This window comes from Anas platyrhynchos, chromosome 1, assembly GCF_047663525.1.
Source record: "Anas platyrhynchos isolate ZD024472 breed Pekin duck chromosome 1, IASCAAS_PekinDuck_T2T, whole genome shotgun sequence".
NCBI lineage: Eukaryota > Metazoa > Chordata > Aves > Anseriformes > Anatidae > Anas > Anas platyrhynchos.
In genome coordinates, this window is record NC_092587.1 from 185,012,029 (window position 1) to 185,029,658 (window position 17,630).

At 42.3% G+C, this 17,630-nt stretch overlaps 1 protein-coding gene across 5 annotated transcripts in view; it reads right to left on the bottom strand.

Annotated features, from left to right (window-relative positions):
* The window catches only part of MTUS2 (microtubule associated scaffold protein 2), a 275,206-nt gene that overhangs the window by 45,574 nt on the left and 212,002 nt on the right, over positions 1 to 17,630 (bottom strand). For all 5 annotated transcript variants that reach the window (XR_011806475.1, XM_072032648.1, XM_072032650.1 and 2 more), the window contains 2 exons: positions 11,386 to 11,484; positions 6,144 to 6,352 (listed from right to left, as the gene is read on the bottom strand). Coding sequence is in view for 4 of the 5 variants with exons in the window: in XM_072032648.1 (XP_071888749.1) it covers positions 6,144 to 6,352; positions 11,386 to 11,484 (308 nt within the window). In the remaining variant the exon portion in view is untranslated. The remainder of the gene's footprint in view (positions 1 to 6,143; positions 6,353 to 11,385; positions 11,485 to 17,630) is intronic.

The window sequence follows — 17,630 nt, forward strand, 5'->3', positions numbered from 1 at the left end:
AGGAATAGAAATCTTAAAGAAGATGAATATGCTTCCCCTCCTCATCCCTTGGCTAACTGGATGATGCTCCTGCCCTGACACAGAGCCTGTAGGAAAATCACTTCATTCAGGCTGTCCACCTTTGTGCCAGAGCCTGTCCCTCATTTTCTGCTTGCACAGCACTCGCCCGTGCTCAGTGCTCTGCTGCTGGGACTGCAGAGCTGGAGGCTTGCTGCACTGCACCCTCTGGGTCTGCCAGCAAAACCCCAGCTCTCCCCTAGCACAGGATGTAAAAGGTGTTTTAATTTCCTCGTGACCAGCTGCTAAATGGGGACACCAGGGAACTGCCATTGCATGAGGGCAGTGTGGAGAAAAAAAATAAATATTTGTGAAGCACTCCAAAAATGGGGTGGAACAACTAAAGGACAGCCTATGAGGAAAATCATCACTCCACAGTTGGGACAGAGGGTGGTATGGGTAACAAATGAGTCCTCAGGCTGCATAAGTTGTGGATGCCCCATCCCTGGAGGTGCTCAAGGCCAGGCTGGATGGGGTTTTGGGCAACCTGGTGTGGTGGGAGGTGTCCCTGCACATGGCAGGGGGTTGGGACTGGGTGGGCTTTAAGGCCCCTTCAAACCCAAACCGTTCTGTGATTCTATGATAATGAACGAGAAGGATAAGCAAAGTCAGAAACAAGTACTGCTGTACCTATTTGTAGGGCAGAGTGGGAGGGCTGTGCTGCACCCCATGCAACAGACCCACCCCATGGAGGAGCCCTCCACCACCCTGGATACCCAGGGTACCATGTTTTGGATGTAGGCATGTACCCAGGGAAGGGGTATGAGCTGGCTGGAGTGGAGAATAGGATTGGGGATATTAGGTATTGTGAGAAAAAAAATGTCCTGCTGAGGGCTCCCAGGCTGGCAGTGAGCAAGCCGGGAGTGGGCCTTGGCAGTGTGTTCTTGTTTTTCCTACATTTTATCCGTGTGCTCCTGGAGTGCAAAGAGTCCGTGGCAGAACTTCTTCCACAATGTGGACTCACTTGCACGAGCTCTTTCATCATTGAAAATGCAGCAATTGGATAATCTCTGCCACTGAGATGCTCCCCCTCCCCCTGGCCTGGCTGGGTTTCCCTGCTCCAGGCTTGTTCCTTATAGATAGATGGCTGAGGAACAGAGAACTGGGCAACTGATAAAAGAAGAGGCAGAAACCTGCTGTTCCAACCATGCCCTAATACCATGGTTGTCTAAGATCCAGTCTTGTGGGGCAAGGAGTAGGAGTGAGTAACTCACCCCCAGAGAAGCAGCAATGGGCTGCAAGAGCAACGGCATTTGGAGGGACAGGAAGGGAGCGCAGCAAGCTCATCCCCCTGCCTCAACAGAGCAGGTACAAACTCTGCAGATGAGTTTTAAAATGCTAAAAGCTGATGCTCAAGCAAGCCCAGCTGGATGCTCGTACCACCCCATGCACAGGCACCATCCTCAGACACTGCGGTCTCGAAGGGTTCATTAGATAAGACATGAAATGCTGCTATCCTATCACTGCATAGAGCTTTTCATTAGTGGACGCAGGTGTCTTGGGGCAGGTGGAGCTGGGGACAGACCAGAATTATTGCTTGCCAACTTCCTAGCCAAGCCAGCAGCAAGCCTCAGACTACTGTGGATATCCTACACTGCTGCCGGACAGCATGGCCTGCTCAGCTTGTCCCCTGTAAAACAGAAGAAAAAAAGTGCAGGGAAGCTCTTGGCTTCTCCCTCTGCCCTCAGTGGCTTTTTCACAGTCACTGCTATGACAACTAGTGCAGATTTTATTTTAGTTTTTATTTTGGGGGGGGTAGAAGAATGTATTTCCTTGGGAAGTGATGGCGTAGTTACATGACACTGGTTGGTGTGTTGTCTATTCACAGGACAGAAACAACACTCTTAAAAACACAAATATTTGAATGGGCAAAAAAGTTTTCCTTGTCCTTCCTAGGACCAGTGTCCTAGCGTACCAGAGATATGAAATCGTGTTTTTTTATTTTTATTGTTATTATTTTATTTTATTTTATTTTATTTTATTTTATTTTATTTTATTTTATTTTATTTTATTTTATTTTATTTTATTTTATTTTATTTTATTTTATTTTATTTTATTTTATTTTATTTTTTATTTTTCCCCACCTGTTTATGTCCAGAAGGATTTACCCTCCAGGATCTGTCACTTTGGGCTACTCTCCTTTAGGTGGCACTGTTACCACTTCCAAGAAGGACAGCTGCTGGGCGTGCTGCTGAACAGGGCTGAAGCTGGGCCAGGACCTTCATTATCCCTGGGCTAATAATGAGCCAGAGCAGGTCAGGAGGGACCCAAGACAGCAGGGCTGCTCCTGATACTTGCTCTGAAGAGTCTTCATGGTATCACTTCAGCTCCCACCAGCCAGTTTTCACTTTGGAGTATCTCTCACAGCATAAACTCAGCGTACGCCTCTTCAGAGTAAGTTTGGAGCGGTTCTCAAAGTCAACAAGGAGTTCTGTGTGCATATCTGAGGGCCTGAACTAATTATTCTTCTAATTAAGTAATAGTTAAAAACAGCTGTCTGCAGGCACTGCAATCATTACTTTTCATAGATAGCTGAATGCCTGTGTCAGAACCACTGCTTTCATTTTTTTGTCCACTGCCTGAGTCACCATCTGCTTTGATTGCCCAGGCTTTTCCCCAGAATAGCAAATTGGTCTCGCTGACATTTAATGGATCTGTATGAAGTTCTGCTACACGCTGTGCACTCCTCGATGCCCATTAAATTAATCTCGCCTGTTAAATTTTCAACTGAGAAGGAGAGATGGTTACAGGATACAATTCAGCTTGGTCTGGAAGAGCCGGAAAACAAATCCAACAAAATCAAGGCAAAATGGTCAGGCAACCTTGAGGCTGCTACAGCAAGTGCTGAAAATTGGGAAGTGCTCAAAGAAGCTGCCAGTGTGGCCCAACACTCTTTACTACATCTTGACACTCTGTCTCCCATGGCTAAAGATGTTTAGTGGACTTTGCAGGCACCCATTTGGGGGCAAACTGTGGTGGCACTAGTAAGAGCAGACCAAATCCTGCATAAAAAGTCTGTGCAAGGCTCTTTGCTCGCATCTGGAAGACTTTGCAAGGGCCATCTCTGTGCGTGGGTACAGCTCAGTCCCTCTGACTGCACTGGTGAGCTGACACTGAGAAATCTTTTAAAGAGCATTGGTGTTTCCCCCAGCTTCGGAGAGAGAACAGAAACAGTCTAAGCAAGACAAGATTATCACGGGCATGGGGACATCCCTACCCGTGTTCAAAACATCAGTCCTCGGGTGGGCTTTTAAGACTTAGTCCAGTCCTCATGGCCTGGGAGAGCACTTTCCAACAGAAATTAATCTCCAATACAGAGAAGAACCTCTGTTTTAGAGATTTTTGTGTAGTGCAAGGAGACAGAGACACACCAAGATCAGGCTATCAGGTGACTTTCAGCCCAAGGAGCTTTCCTAGCACTGAAGCAGGATCAGGCCCTCTGTTTACTTAGCAGTACAGAGCTGTCACTTGGACAAACCAACCCCAAACTTCTCTGGAGTAAGGCCCCACCTCATTCCTGAATGCATGTTATCCCCTTGCCAAACTGCAGTCCCACTCAGACCTCAATCATTCTGCCTGTAGGCGTCTCAGAAACAAACACACACAATTTTTATTATTTTCATAATGGAAAAAAAAAAAAAAGTTTATTTTTCCATGCTGCCCTAACTCAAAGCCAGCCAAAGATATTTTGTTCAAGTTTTCAGACAATAATGCCATCTCAGAAAATGTCTACAGATCATATTTTCGAATGCCACTCACAGACTTGGAAGCCTGTGTCTATGTTGCAAGGCAATGGCCTGTGCAGTTATGCAATTACTTGAGTAGTCCCAGATCATCCCAACACAAGCAGGCTCTCAAGCACTGAAATAAAAACAGAGCAGCCTTTAGGCTTCCCTGGAGCTCTCAACTGAGACGGGCAAGTACCTCAATTATGAATTCAGATCTTTGGTGCTGCAAATAGCCTTCTGGAAGTGCCCACTTGCCTCCTTTGCCTAAAAATGAAGCCTAAGGCACCTGTCCTTCTAATGTGGGTACCAGACCTGAGTGCCTAAAGGATAATAACCGTTGGACTTGTGTGTGCTCATCACCCATGAAAGCTGGAGTGTCTTTGACTGGAAGAGGTCCATGTTACACAGCTCCCAACAGCCAGGGCACCTCCTCTGGGGCTTGGTTAAGTGCCCTGCACTGCACCGGACAGTGATGTGCAGATGTATATATAAACCATATATATACCCCATATATATACTCCAGGATGGCCAGGCAAGCCCAAAAAAGACTGATGCGCGGGCTGAACAAGTAAGCAAGTCCAATAGTAGGTTTGGAAAAAATCTACATCTCATTCTTCCCAAGCTTGAAGGTGCTTATTTTTCATAGGTATCTTTTTTTTTTTTTTTTTAAATAAATTTACTATTATTATTTTTTTAAACCTCCAAGACCCCCAATGTACTGCTCTTCACAGTAATGCTGCACTCAGAGCAGTATTACTGTGAAGCCCCAGCTGGCCTTGGTCTTCTAGTGCAGAGGAGCTGGGGAGACGAGGCACAGCTCTGTCTGGCCAGGACTTGGAGAGGACTCTATTAAATAAAGTCCTCTGACACATTCACTTGAGGAGGCATTCTCAGGACAGATCTAACACACTCCAATAGGATGAGTCTGAAAATTCAGCTGCAGCAGCTGTTCTCATTTAAAACACATCCAGAGGAGACGAAAGAGATATGCCCAAACTTTCAGAATTCCTTCAGCAAAGTGTGAATGATGCATGAGATGAAAAATCTCTCCCCAGTGGACAATGCACAGACAAAGCCATGCAGATACTGCTGTGTCCTTTCATTCATTTATTTATTTATTTTTATTATTTATTATTTTATTTTCCTCTGCTTTAATCAAGGACACTCCACAGACAGCTGGAAAAAAAAAAAAAAAAAGGCTCTACAAATGCCCATCGGGCCCAGAAATGTCAAGACTAAAGAAAAATAGAGGGAAAAAAAATCCCTTGAGAAGGTATGTAAAATATTTAGAACTTTTAAAAAATCCTGTTTTTTGTTTTGTTTGTTTGTTTGTTTTTTTCAGTTCAGTCAAGCTCCCCCCAGCAAGATCAGCTCCTACTTAGGGAAAAGTGTGAACCATGGTTATTTGTTCAAAGGTAATATTTTCCACTAATATAATACAATACAAAACAGAAACAAAACTGAATAAAGTGGTTCAGAATTTATGAAGACTGAAGCTCAGTTTTTTTTTTTTTCTTCTCTCCTTACATAATATTGTAAGTTTACTTGTTTCTTCCAAAAGTGGGCAAAGAGTCAATCAAGGACATTATCAAAACCTTGGGTCCTACTGCTGGTGGTTATCTGCCAGTTGGGACAACTGCTTAACCTGAGGTGGTACTGAATAGATGGGCATCAGGTGAACCAGGTCCAGACCAAAACAAATAATACCTGCGATTCCTTCATGGTTATTGTGGCCATCTTTCAAACTTCACTCATTCTTTCTTGGATTTAGTGAACAAATAAGCTTCTCTACTTATTGACAATGCTGTCTTTATGTTCTCTATACCTGTGAAATGTAGTGTCCTAAATACTGAAGTAATGCTACTCCTACTTTGGAAACTGCACCTTTGTAACAGTGACCGTTCTGCCTGATCTATGGTGAGCAGGAACAGTAGATAAGTACTGTGAGAAAGCAGATCTTTTCCTTCATCCATCACTTTTTATTGACTAAATGCATGGATTATTTTTGCATTTGTTTGCAAGTGTCAATATCTCAGTTACATCCCCTATTCCTCCTATGAATCAGGGACTGGGAATTTTAAATTGCTATGTCTGCTGCATCCATAAAAACTTTCTGAAAGTCCTTCCTGCTTGTAACAAAGGATTCAGTTGCAATTCTTTCTCTTCCAGGTTCCTGAACTTTTATTCTTAAATACATGGTATCAAATGTATTTCCCTCCTCATAGTAACAATTGCAAATAAATTAACAGGCTTTGCTTCCAAGAACAGGATTTCAATGCTTATGAAATACATTCAGGCAAGTGACTGATGTAAAGGCAAAGTATCTTTACAATGTTAAAAAGTACCCGTTGCACCTACCTGCCTGAAAAAGTGCTGTGTTGTTATCGCGAAGGCATCAAACCCACAGCTGGCCCTTTTAAGCTCTTCTCGAATATTGCTTAATTGCCGGGACTGCTCATCGCACTTTTCCTTCAGTCTCTGGATGAACTGCTTTTCTGCATCTCGACTCTCTCCTGGTTTAGGGGAGCACCCATTCTTTGGGGTGGTTGACCTTTGTTTGGGATGTCCTACAAAAGAGAGAAGGAAGGATAATCAAGGTCAATTACTTTATGTGTATGGACATAATCTTTATGTGTATCTAAAGCCTGTGGGAATCAGTCCTGCAAGATAAAAACATCTTTAGCATTCATGCAGATGGGTAATGACTTCCAAAAAAGAAAAAAAAAAAAAAAAAAACAAGAGCACAGCGAAATATGTTTCCCTAGAGGCTAAAGCTCAAAGCTTTTTAAGTCATTTCACCTCAGGATATGAGCCTGAAGGTCTGCTAAGAGTTGAGGAGAGTTCTCCTCATTGTGTCTTACTGAGAACTGAGGTTGTTAGAGTCAGGGTTCAGCTCACCCATGTTAGACATCTGCAGTAACCGAGGCTTGCCTCTTGATGTGTGATGCCAGATTCACCTCAAAGTCAATTCCAGAAAAGTGCACCTGCAGGTTGAGAGATTCATCTCATCCTACTGTGGATGTGGAAAGAACTCATATGACCTTTACACTCTACACATGGTTTCTTTGGCCACTTGAACTCCAAGTGTGGAGTAATCAGCTCTGCACTGACTCACCATCCATGAGGGCCAAACCCACAGATTCTTACCAAAGCCCTTGGTGCTTGAAAGAGGACCATGAAATAACAGTACTTGAGAGGGTCTGTATGTGGGAAAGTGAGTCTGGTAGCAAGAAAGAAGATAGGTTCTGGCCTCACATAGGGATAGGGTGCGTCCTCTCTTTCTGGACTTGTCTACACTCTACACTCAGAATGTAGCATTTTCTTTTGCTACCACACTTGGAATTGATAGGCGAGATGACTAATTGAACAAAACCCCATAAAACCTTCACTTAGTGTAGCTGTCTTCATGGAGACACCAAGTGGTGGTAGGGATCACAGCACTGTGTGTGCTTGCTCTTGATAAACTGCTATAGTGAAGTGAGATTTTTATCCTAAATTCATATCCTGCTTGAGATAACTATCCATTTCTCTGGAGGTTAATACCTGGTTATGAGGATGAAGCAAGAAAGGGCAGTGCTCTGGTGGCATCAGGTTGCTCAAGCCATTACTTGGCCATTGTATTTTGTCTTTATCTTAGCTTTCTGAGAAGCCTCCCCTGAAAACATTTAGGGTTAGCTGGGCAACACCTTTGCACAGCTTACTCAGCCTTCTTACTACTCTCAGTTTCACATCAGCTGATGGTTTTTAACTCTTTCCTGAATACTGTTCAGGAATCTATGGTTCTCTTCCTTGGTTTCTCCCACTAGTCTCAAGCTTTTAACCCAGGAGCTAGAATCAGTAAGAAAAAGTGAGAAAATTGAGTCAGACACCTTGTTTTCAGGTGTTACTAGAGATGCTTTGTCAGAGTAATGCCCCAAGAGTGTATTCCTACCATTTCTGATCTGTTCCCAGTTTACATGGAGCCACTGGGAGCATATCCTCCAACCTGCTCTATGTTCTTGCTCCAGGCTAAACTTACAGGGAGCCAGCCCCAGCAGAGATGCTCCCTCATGTCTTCAAGTATCTCATGCTGCTGCTGCAAAGAGACACAGCTACAAAACAGACTTTAAAACTCTCTGTGCCCATGACCCACATTTGCAGAGGAATACCATGTTTTGCAACATGTCAAGATTAACTTCATGATGTTGCAAGACCCAAATAACACAATAGAGGATGTCAAAGAGGACTTCCTGGCATTAAGAACCAGCAAAGTCATTGCTCTCTATTTTCATGTCAATTTAAGCCTGTTCACTCTTTCTCTCTCTCTCTCTTTTCCTTCCTTCCCTCCTCTCTCTTTCTATTTTCTCTCTCCCCTCCCCTCTTCCTTCCTTCCTTCCTTCCTTCCTTCCTTCCTTCCTTCCTTCCTTCCTTCCTTCCTTCCTTCCTTCCTTCCTTCCTTCCTTCCTTCCTTCCTTCCTTCCTTCCTTCCTTCCTTCCTTCCTTCCTTCCTTCCTTCCTTCCTTCCTTCCTTCCTTCCTTCCTTCCTCCCTCCCTCCCTCCCTCCCTCCCTCCCTTCCTCCCTTCCTCCCTTCCTTCCTTTTTCTTCCCTTCTTTCCTTCCTTCTCTCTTTCCATCTCTGTTTCTCTTTTTCTCTCTTTCTCTGTTTTTCTCTCCCTCTCTATTTTTCCAAGAATGATATTTTCTTACAGATTCTTTCATTTTGGGCTTTCATTAGGGGCTGTCTATTTCATAAAGGGGCTCTTAACTTGACCATAGGTATTAGCGCAAAATAAGCCATTTGTAAAAACAACAGCCATAAATATCTGTCTTTTTAGTATAAAAATCTCTGTTTGTTTAGGCAGCATTGTGATGTTACAAGAGAAGCCACAGATAGGAGTGTAGGAGGAAGCCCTTGAAATCAGTCCAATTTTAATTAAAACAGGAACACAACAATAAGATAAAACCCATTGTTTTATTTTATATCTTTCTAGCTTTCCTGTTCAGTGGAAGATTTCAAGTGCATATCTCCATGTTGTCCTTGTCAGTATTATAAGCTGTCCTTTTAAATTAAACTGTGATATTCTCCTCAGGGATAAATCTGAATTTCTCAGTTCATTTGGGCCTGAAAAGCAGCTTACTAAGCTTATTCTACCACTGATGTTTCTCTTCTGTTGCTCTGCACAAAACAGGGTGTATGTTAATGATGCTAGCCCTGATCCTGAATGTCGTTTGTGCTGGTGGTGGGACCAGGGGAACGGATCCACTGTTCATTAAAATATCTGCATGCCTTTGATCTGCTTCAAAACTCCCAGGTCTTTTTTATTTACCTGAGCATTTGAATTAAGGTGTCATAACAGGTAGACAGTCATAATTAACTCAGTCCATGAGGACTTATGTAGGGCATGCAATTTATTTGCCTCTCAGTTGTCCAACTTGCAACATTTTGGTAAGGAAAGAATATTACTTTGAGACTATTGGTGAGTATTGATGTCACTGCAGCATGACAGATATCAGACTAGATGTCACATTCCTGCAACGGAGAGGAGGGAGACCATCTGCATCTGTGTACACTTGTGTCCATGCACAGATTTCAGGAATAGTATTGTATCAATAGATAAACTTAAGATCCCTACAAGACTGCATTTCAAAACTCCTTTGCTAGTCTAGGAGGACTAATCCAAATTAGATCCAAGGCTAAAAAAATAAATCATATTCAATCCTTCTGTAACAGGGCTAGTATGTCAGCCAAAAAAAATAGTGCTGATGATCAGGAATTGCATATGAGCAGGCCAATAACAGGGTCAACAGTCTAGAAATGGCACTGAGAAATATTAGAACCTATTTCATGGCCACCTATAGCTGTGCTGGAGATGCCTGTGGAAGCCTGTCACAATGTATAAATGCTGCATGGATTAGTGACCCTGGTGGGGGAAGACTGTACTGCCCCTTAGCTTCTCCTACACTTGCTCTTTGCCCTGTTTAATGGTTTCTTTGATTATTTTGTGAAACTGTTGAATAGGTGAAAGGATTCTCTTTCTTTATTGCTTTGTTATTGCTGTTATTCAAAGAATGCTCAAGGCTACTCTAAAGAAAATAAATGAACATGAGGTTTATTTTCTTATTTGATCCTTACAGTGCTAGAGAATTTTAGGCCAGAATTTCAGACAATCAAACTTACAAAATCCTAAATGAACCTGCTGGAGAGAGGGCAGGTACTCAACCTCCCAGGTACCCTACTCCCATAAAAGTTTAATTTGAAGGCTTGATGCAAAAACATCATGAATTGGAAATGCTAAGTCCTAAGCCTTAAAAATCAGCCAAACAATGGAAATTTCAGCTTCTTTAAAACCCAGCAAGTTCACCATACAAATATGCTTGTGTTTCATTTTGCTTTCTAATTCTAGTGGAAGCAAACCAGCTCTGCTGTAGCATGCTTCTACAGCCACAGTCAGTGCTGGTTCTTAAACTGGACTCCCACTGTTATAAACATTGGTGAGTGCTAGTCTGGCACTCTCTGCAGTGATTTTTTTCTTTGGGTCTCTCTTAATGACCTCACCAGATCCAAAATAGCCTGAAAATTATACAGTCCAGAGGACAGCATCAAGTTCACCTTTCTCCCTACCTCCTGAGTAAGGAAAATTTTGAGTCTTGTTGGTGTCTAGGAAGGTTAAATTTAAGTTTCCTTTTTTATTTTGTTGGTTAGGAAGTAGAATAGCCATTGAGTTCAGTAAAAATGAGGAGACTCTTGATGCAAGTTACAGGAGCTGAAGAGCTGCTTTACATGTTTTACTCTTTACTGTCAAATGAAGAAACATGGAGTTCTACTCCCCATATTTATTATTCAAGTATCACACTGATACATATAGGACTTTTAAATTATTTAAGTACAGTTGGAAAAATGATTTAATGGATTAGAAGAGAGCAAGCACAACAAAATAGTTGGTACTATTCACACTCATTTCAGAAACATTTAAAATCAGTCAAAAGGCCAGCCTTATAAAAGTCTTCAGGTCCCTTATATATTTCTTAATGTGCATAAGTAGACATAAATAGAAATAAGTTCTCTTCATTTTAGTACCTAAACAACAGCATTCTTTAGAAATACTATAGCCATGTGTTTGCATCTAATATTAAGGGGTAAATTGACAATGCCCCAATAGCAGTGTGGAGCTCATTTCTATAGATGATCTCTTTCCTAATTATGCATGGAAATAATGCACAAAATACATTGCTTCTTCACAACAGTGACAGTAGGTTCCAAGAAAACACTATCACTTCAAGTAATCGTTTGAGGTGTCTTTTGTTTCACTATATCTGTTCTCTTTTTAAATAAGAAAATTATAGTGATACAAGAAATGTCCCTATGCCCTTAAACATGTAATAGCAGCAACTCTTTGTTTTGAAAGAGAGATGATTGCAAGGTGGTAACAAAGAAAACATAAAGCTATTCAGCTCATGCATTGCTATGAAAAAGCCTGCTGTACTCACAGCCAGCTCAATGAACCTTGGACATAATCTTCACTCAACAATAGTAGGTCCCAGATTTCAGTGTATTAACTAGAGATGCAAAGTCGGCAACTTTAAATCTTCCCTGAAAGAGTGCTTTTGGGTTCATAAATACCTGGTGAATGGAGCTTGGTGGCTGTTACTGCTGATCGCTTAGGGGATGAGACAGCTGGTCTGCTAGCATCCTGATCTTTTTGTACTTCTTTCTTCACGCCTTTTTCAGAAAAAAAAAAAAAAAAAAAGGTAAAAAGAAAACCATTTTTATAATTCAATTTGTAATTGCAGAGAACTATTTCACTAAGATACATATCAGGATAGCAAAATACAAATATTTCACCAAAATACACACTGGCATTTGCACGGAGAGAATTATGCTACACAATACTCCTGTGTTGGATGCCAACTTGTCACTTCTGCAAGCATGACTGTGTGCATATGGCTGAGCTGACATGCATAGCAATGGAGAAGAGCAGAAGAAGGCCTTACAAGCTACCTTGGTTCTTTGGCCATCTGCACAGTGGCCATTAAGGCACAAACAGCTACACAGGTAGCTCATCCTAGCTGTTCTGGGCTCTGTGTCCTGTCTCTAACCTTCTGTGCATCCTCAGCCATTCTGGGCTGAAAGAGAAGCTGAGTAGGACCGTGCAGAGCTGAATTCAGTTACCTGCCTCTTCTGCAGGGCACTGCTCTATCCACTTTTTCCCTAGAGGTCACCCTTCCCAGTTAAAAAGTGCCTTTCATAGTGGTTAGCTTTGCCAAGAAGATCTCCTACAGGCAAGAGATGAGCTCCTGCAGAGCCAGAAGCAGGCAGGAGGTGTCAGGGCTCTGCTGGATGCAGTGCCCCAGGCAGGAGGGTCGATGTCTGCAGAGGAACAGAGAGGTGCAACACACCCAGTGCACAAACCTAAAGCACGCTGTGCCAATGCAGGACACAACAGGACCACACGACTGCCTTGCTGTCCACAAGGCTGAACCAGCACCTGGTCTGTGTTCACCTGTGACCCAGGCACGTGCCAGGCTGCCTGCCCTCCTTCTCCTCTCTGTGACTCTCCAGATTACTCCTGACCTCTGCCTTTCTCCTTTCTCCTGCAGCCACTCATCCTTCCCACTGACAACATGATGTCCCAGGGCTCTCTTGGGTTATGATCTCCAGAAACTTTGTGCTAGCTTTTTCCTTTGCTTTTGCAGTGGGAGATTCCTTGGTTACAGGCTCGGGATGGTCTGTTGGTTGTTCAAGCTCTGCAGTCAGAGCAGCCACACAAGTTCAACTTGCCCTTTCTGCCCACACAACTGCCACAAAAGTAGCCGTGGGGACTATGCTGAGTGTGTGAATGCAAAAACCCTGCCCTGCTGTTTTACCCATGGTGTGACTGTCACAGCCACAGGATTTCAAGCAGAAAACACTCCCAAGGAATTAAGAACGAACAAGAAGAAGAAGCTAATCCCTGAGACATTAATGTATTTTCCTGTTTGCTTTCCTTTTTAACAGTTAGTGCTTGTTGGGGGTTGCACAGTTTGCAGTGCTGTATGGCAGCCCCTGGATTCAGAGGAAAAGCAGAGGTTTTTTTTTTGTTTGTTTGTTTTTTCTTTTTCAAAAAGGAAAACGTTTGCCTTATCAGCTTTCACATCTCTCATGAGTACCTTCACAGAAGTCTTGTAGGAAAATGACCCACAGAAGCTGAAGTATCTGAAGCAGTAAAAGAAAAATGTATTTTCTTTGTGCTGCCTAAAGACAGCCTCAGTCCAAAAGCTAACAGTGTCTTGCATTTTGATCAATACAAATGTGCTCTGGCTATTTCAATAGTGGAGAAAAGTGGTAATTTTATATGGGGATCATAACTTTCAGGGACACTTGCTGGATGAGTAGCTTTCTCCCACCTGTAAAGCCACAGTCGGTCACAATTGCAGTATCAGGCTTATCTTTGATGCCTTGATCACCCTTCCACATCTGCCTGGGTCAGGACTTGCAAGCAGCGAGCTGCAGATGCAACATTCGCCACGCACCACAAGCTGTGTGGTTCATGTTTTCTAGCACTGTCTCAGCATTGCCTTGCGGAGCATGCCTGGGAAGAGCACAGGTACACAGACAAGCCCTGAGTCCAACTGTATTTACGAGAGGATGGCACAGGAGGAGGTCTAACACCCTCTCTGACTCCATCCCACCCTTCGCAGGCAAATCGCCCCATCAGTCATCACTAGCTGGTAAAGACTGAACTCTTCATACTTTGGTCCATCTCCTTTTTCTCCGCTGTTTGCAAATTGGAGATGTTGAGACTGCGATTCTTGTTTGTGATGAATACTTTCTGCAGCAAAGTGACTGAGGACATAAATTTCCCGCATCTGCCACCTGCTACACTGCACTTTACTACAGAGCAGGACATAAAAAAATCTTATGGTCCCATGTCATTACTAAGGACTGAGTGAAAGCAACATGAGGTGGGAGTTGTGAGACAAAAACAGAGCTTGCTTTATAAGATATAGTTTATAAGGTTTTAGATTTGAGCATTACTTTTTCCAAGGCAGTAAGGTCTTGGTTTTATTGTGGTTTTCAGAATAAGAATATGGTGTGTAAATGGGCCATGCACCAAGATCCTCTGTAAATTTTTCTACAGCAAATGTCAAGCACATACAGTCGTAGAATCATAGCAGAAGTATGTTTTCCTCATGTTTTCTGTGGTAACAAGAGGCATATAAATGCTTAACTACTTCTGGTTTTGAGAAGTTTTGAATGAGGAACACCTGGGGAATTAGTTCAGGCTCTTAACCTTAATCACAAAGCAAGGAAGAAGAATTCCCCAATTAGAGCTCAGATAAAAACAAAACAAAACAAAACAAAACAAAACAAAAAACACAGAGAAAAGCAGTAAAACAGCCCTGAGAGCTCCATCACTCTGCAGAGGGCAATGTGAGGTGTGTGCATGGCCAGAGCCATACATGGATGGTGGTGCCCGTCAGGGCCTGCTGCACAGGACAGATCAGCAGAGTGAGCCTCAAGCAGGTTGTAACAAAGAGGCAAGTAGATATCTTGGCAAGGATGGGAGAGAAGGATTAATAACAAAGGGGATAAATGGAGATAACTGCCCTCCATCAGTTTGTAAGCTTATTTGGGTTCTCCTTCCCAAGCTGAAGCATCCTGCCTGCTGCTCTGTGACCCTCCTTAGCAGGGAGGGTTTTAGGAAGTGTGCAGAAGGCAAAAGACAGGACAGTCCCCAGGAGCAAAATGCTATTGCTCTGCTAAACTCACCACCCATGAGGAAATCTTAAGAAAAGAGATGTCCCTGGCATCAGACTTCAGATAAAACTTGAGCCGAAAGTTTTCCTAAAAGCTGGGTTTGTTCTTTTCCTTTCTAACAACAGCTGTTAGCTTGTTAAAAGAGAAACATTCATAAACCACGTTGATTTCAAGAGAAGTTCCTGCAGGGAAGATTAATTTCTAAATAGTGAGAGTTTGGGTTCAGAATTTTTCATTTCCCAGAAATCCGGAATTTCAAGTTTAAAATAGTCTGCCCAAAGGCTTAAAAAAGGAGAGCGTTGGTGTGATGATCGACACGGCACTGTACTGCAGGGCATGGCACAGTGGGAGGTTGTGCAGTTTGAGCTTTTTACCTACAAGTGTCCAAGAAGTAACTCAAAGGTTATAATCTATGTAAAAAGTTTGATATTCCCCTGTCACTTAGGAAACGAGACAAACCTTTTGGTCATTACAATGGGCTTGAATGCATGGAAAACCCTAAATAATGCTCTGATCATCATATCGAGTATGAAAAATCAAAAGGTACAGCGCACACAATCAAAATAATAGAAAATACATAAAATACCCTTTTACGCTGTTGCATATTATGTTTACATAAAATACAATTTGTACACCGCACACTGTTTGATTTAGATTTTATTTTTTTAAAAGTGTATTAATTCTGACCTAGAACACACTTTACTTCAAACTCTAACTATTGTTGCCTGCAGACTGGAAATGTGGAACTCTAGTTAACTCTGTACTAAATGATAGTATAAATCTCTCAAAGTTTCCTCTCTTTTGAAAGCTATTCTTGCATGCAGAAATAGAAATTTCAGGCCATAAGGTAACTGTCAACATAAATACTTGCTGGTGTTTTCTATGGCTGTGATTACAAATGCATCCCCATGCACAGTTCTGTAAAGGTATTTGCATTTCCTAATTAACACACAGTCTGCTTCAAACCGAACAGAAGGCGCTAAGACAAAATCATTAGAAATAAATGTAAAAAACACTTCAGACATGTTAAATCATTCAGCAATCACCTGGAAAATAGCAGACAGAGAAAGCTGCTTGTCCACTCTCCCATCAGCGCTGAACACTAGCACAGGAACCAGAGCTAAACACGCATTATCTGAGACATCTCCAGGGCTGAATACGTGTGCAGAATCAGCACGTGTATTTACCTGTACCTTTCTGAGTCTTTAAAAGCCAGTACGATGGGATAGGCTTCAATCTGCTTACACACTTCTGATTGAAAGCTTTCTATTAAATTACACACTGAGTATTTATTCCAAAGCAGAACCTAACATGCTGCAGACACCGTTAACAATTCAACAGGACAGGCTTGGTCGGACTCCAGGTGTTCTCAGGTGTGTTTTATAAGTTAACTAACACGCTTTGTGAGTTTGAAAAACCCCAAAGAAGTGTTTTCAGTCACTCACAGACACAGATAGCCACTTGGAGCTTGCTTCTGCCATTCCCCCTGATACCCATGGCTGGTCATGTCCTTGGTGAGTAATGACACATCCACGCATGCACTGCTTGAGACAAAATGAGCAAAGCTGGAAATATGATGGATTCTGCGGAATAAGAGCAGTCTAATTCTCTCTAGAGACTCTAAGTCCTGTGATCTATGAGACACTGAAAGGCTTTGAATAAATAAGTAGATGTAGAAGAAAGACTACATATTTGTTGAACTAGAAACTGCTAACGCTTGTACTTTTCCTTTTGTTTTTGTTTCAAATGTAGAGTCAATCTGATGAGGAAAAAAAAAAAGATAAGGACAAGGGCTATTTCATCAACTTGTCTCAAAGTGATTGCTTTCTTTCTTTATTAAAAAGAGAAGTCTCTGTCTGTCATTCAACAAAATAAAGGAAAAAAATGAAGAAATGAACTGTTCTTTGGACTAAATAGAAAAACTCAGAGTAACTTAGAGCACCTGAAGTTAGCTACAGAGGTAAGACAGCTACTCTTACTGTCATTTTACATGAATCACATGGCATTTTACTGTTACTTCCTCAGTGAGCTGTGCTACAGCAAGTTTCAGAGTGACATTCCTGGGAAAGAGGTTGAAAAAATTGCAGTTGAATGTCCCACTTTCACATGCAGCATAGTGCTCCGTATCCCTATACCAGGTACAGGAATGAATGCGAACCACCATGTATTTACTGTTCAGCTTGTAAGGGAAAGTGTTTGCAAAGGAGAACACAGCAGCATCCGACTCATCCCCCTCCATCCCTGCAAGCCCGCTGGTGCTCATTTTTCCCCAACTCACGCTGACCTTAGCTCATCCCTCTCCCTCCTGTTGAGGTTGTATTGTCTGGATTTTGCAGCAGCTGATTAAAAGAAGCAGATTTTACACTGTAAGCTTGCCGATGAGGGCTGGGATAACACTGGCCTCCTATTTTTCATCTTGACTGATTGTATTTAGCAGTCTGCCCCGTTATGTATGATTTACTGGTACTTGTAAAAGCTCAGGAATTGACTGGGTTAGTTTCTGAACGATACTTTTGATCGTCTTTAATTTAATGGGCCAAGTAGAAACCAGCTGCTCAAGTGAATTCTTTATTGCTACTGCCATTGCACATGAATTATGATGTTTCTTATGGGGAATAACAGTCACTTGTCTGTGAGATAAACATTACATAATAGCCAAGCTGAAATAGGTATTCTGTAACACGCACACCCCAAAACCCCACAACAAGACATAGAGAATATAAAACCCTTCAGCTCTTTAATTTCATAGACTGGAGTCTGACAAGTCCAGCCTGCTGGATAGAGCTGAGAGAGGTCTGGAACAGGAGGCAACCTGATCAGGATCAGGAGTGCGGGCACACACAGGGGAGCCCAGAGCTGTATCACTATCTGAAGGCAAGCCAAATTTTCGAAGCACAGCACAGTTCTGTGGGGTTCTGTATTCTGAGAGAAGGATGTGGCTGAATGAGACTAGACAGGGATGAGGCTGTTGAGGAAGTTGTATTACATGAAGAGAATAAAAACTGTGCAGAGGGGTCAGATCTAAACCTTAAATCCTTACACACAATGATTGAGACAAATTTTTTTTTTTTTTTTTTTTTTTTCCTCTAAATTGTATGCAAGTCCTACTGTCTTCGTGAGAGCCAGGC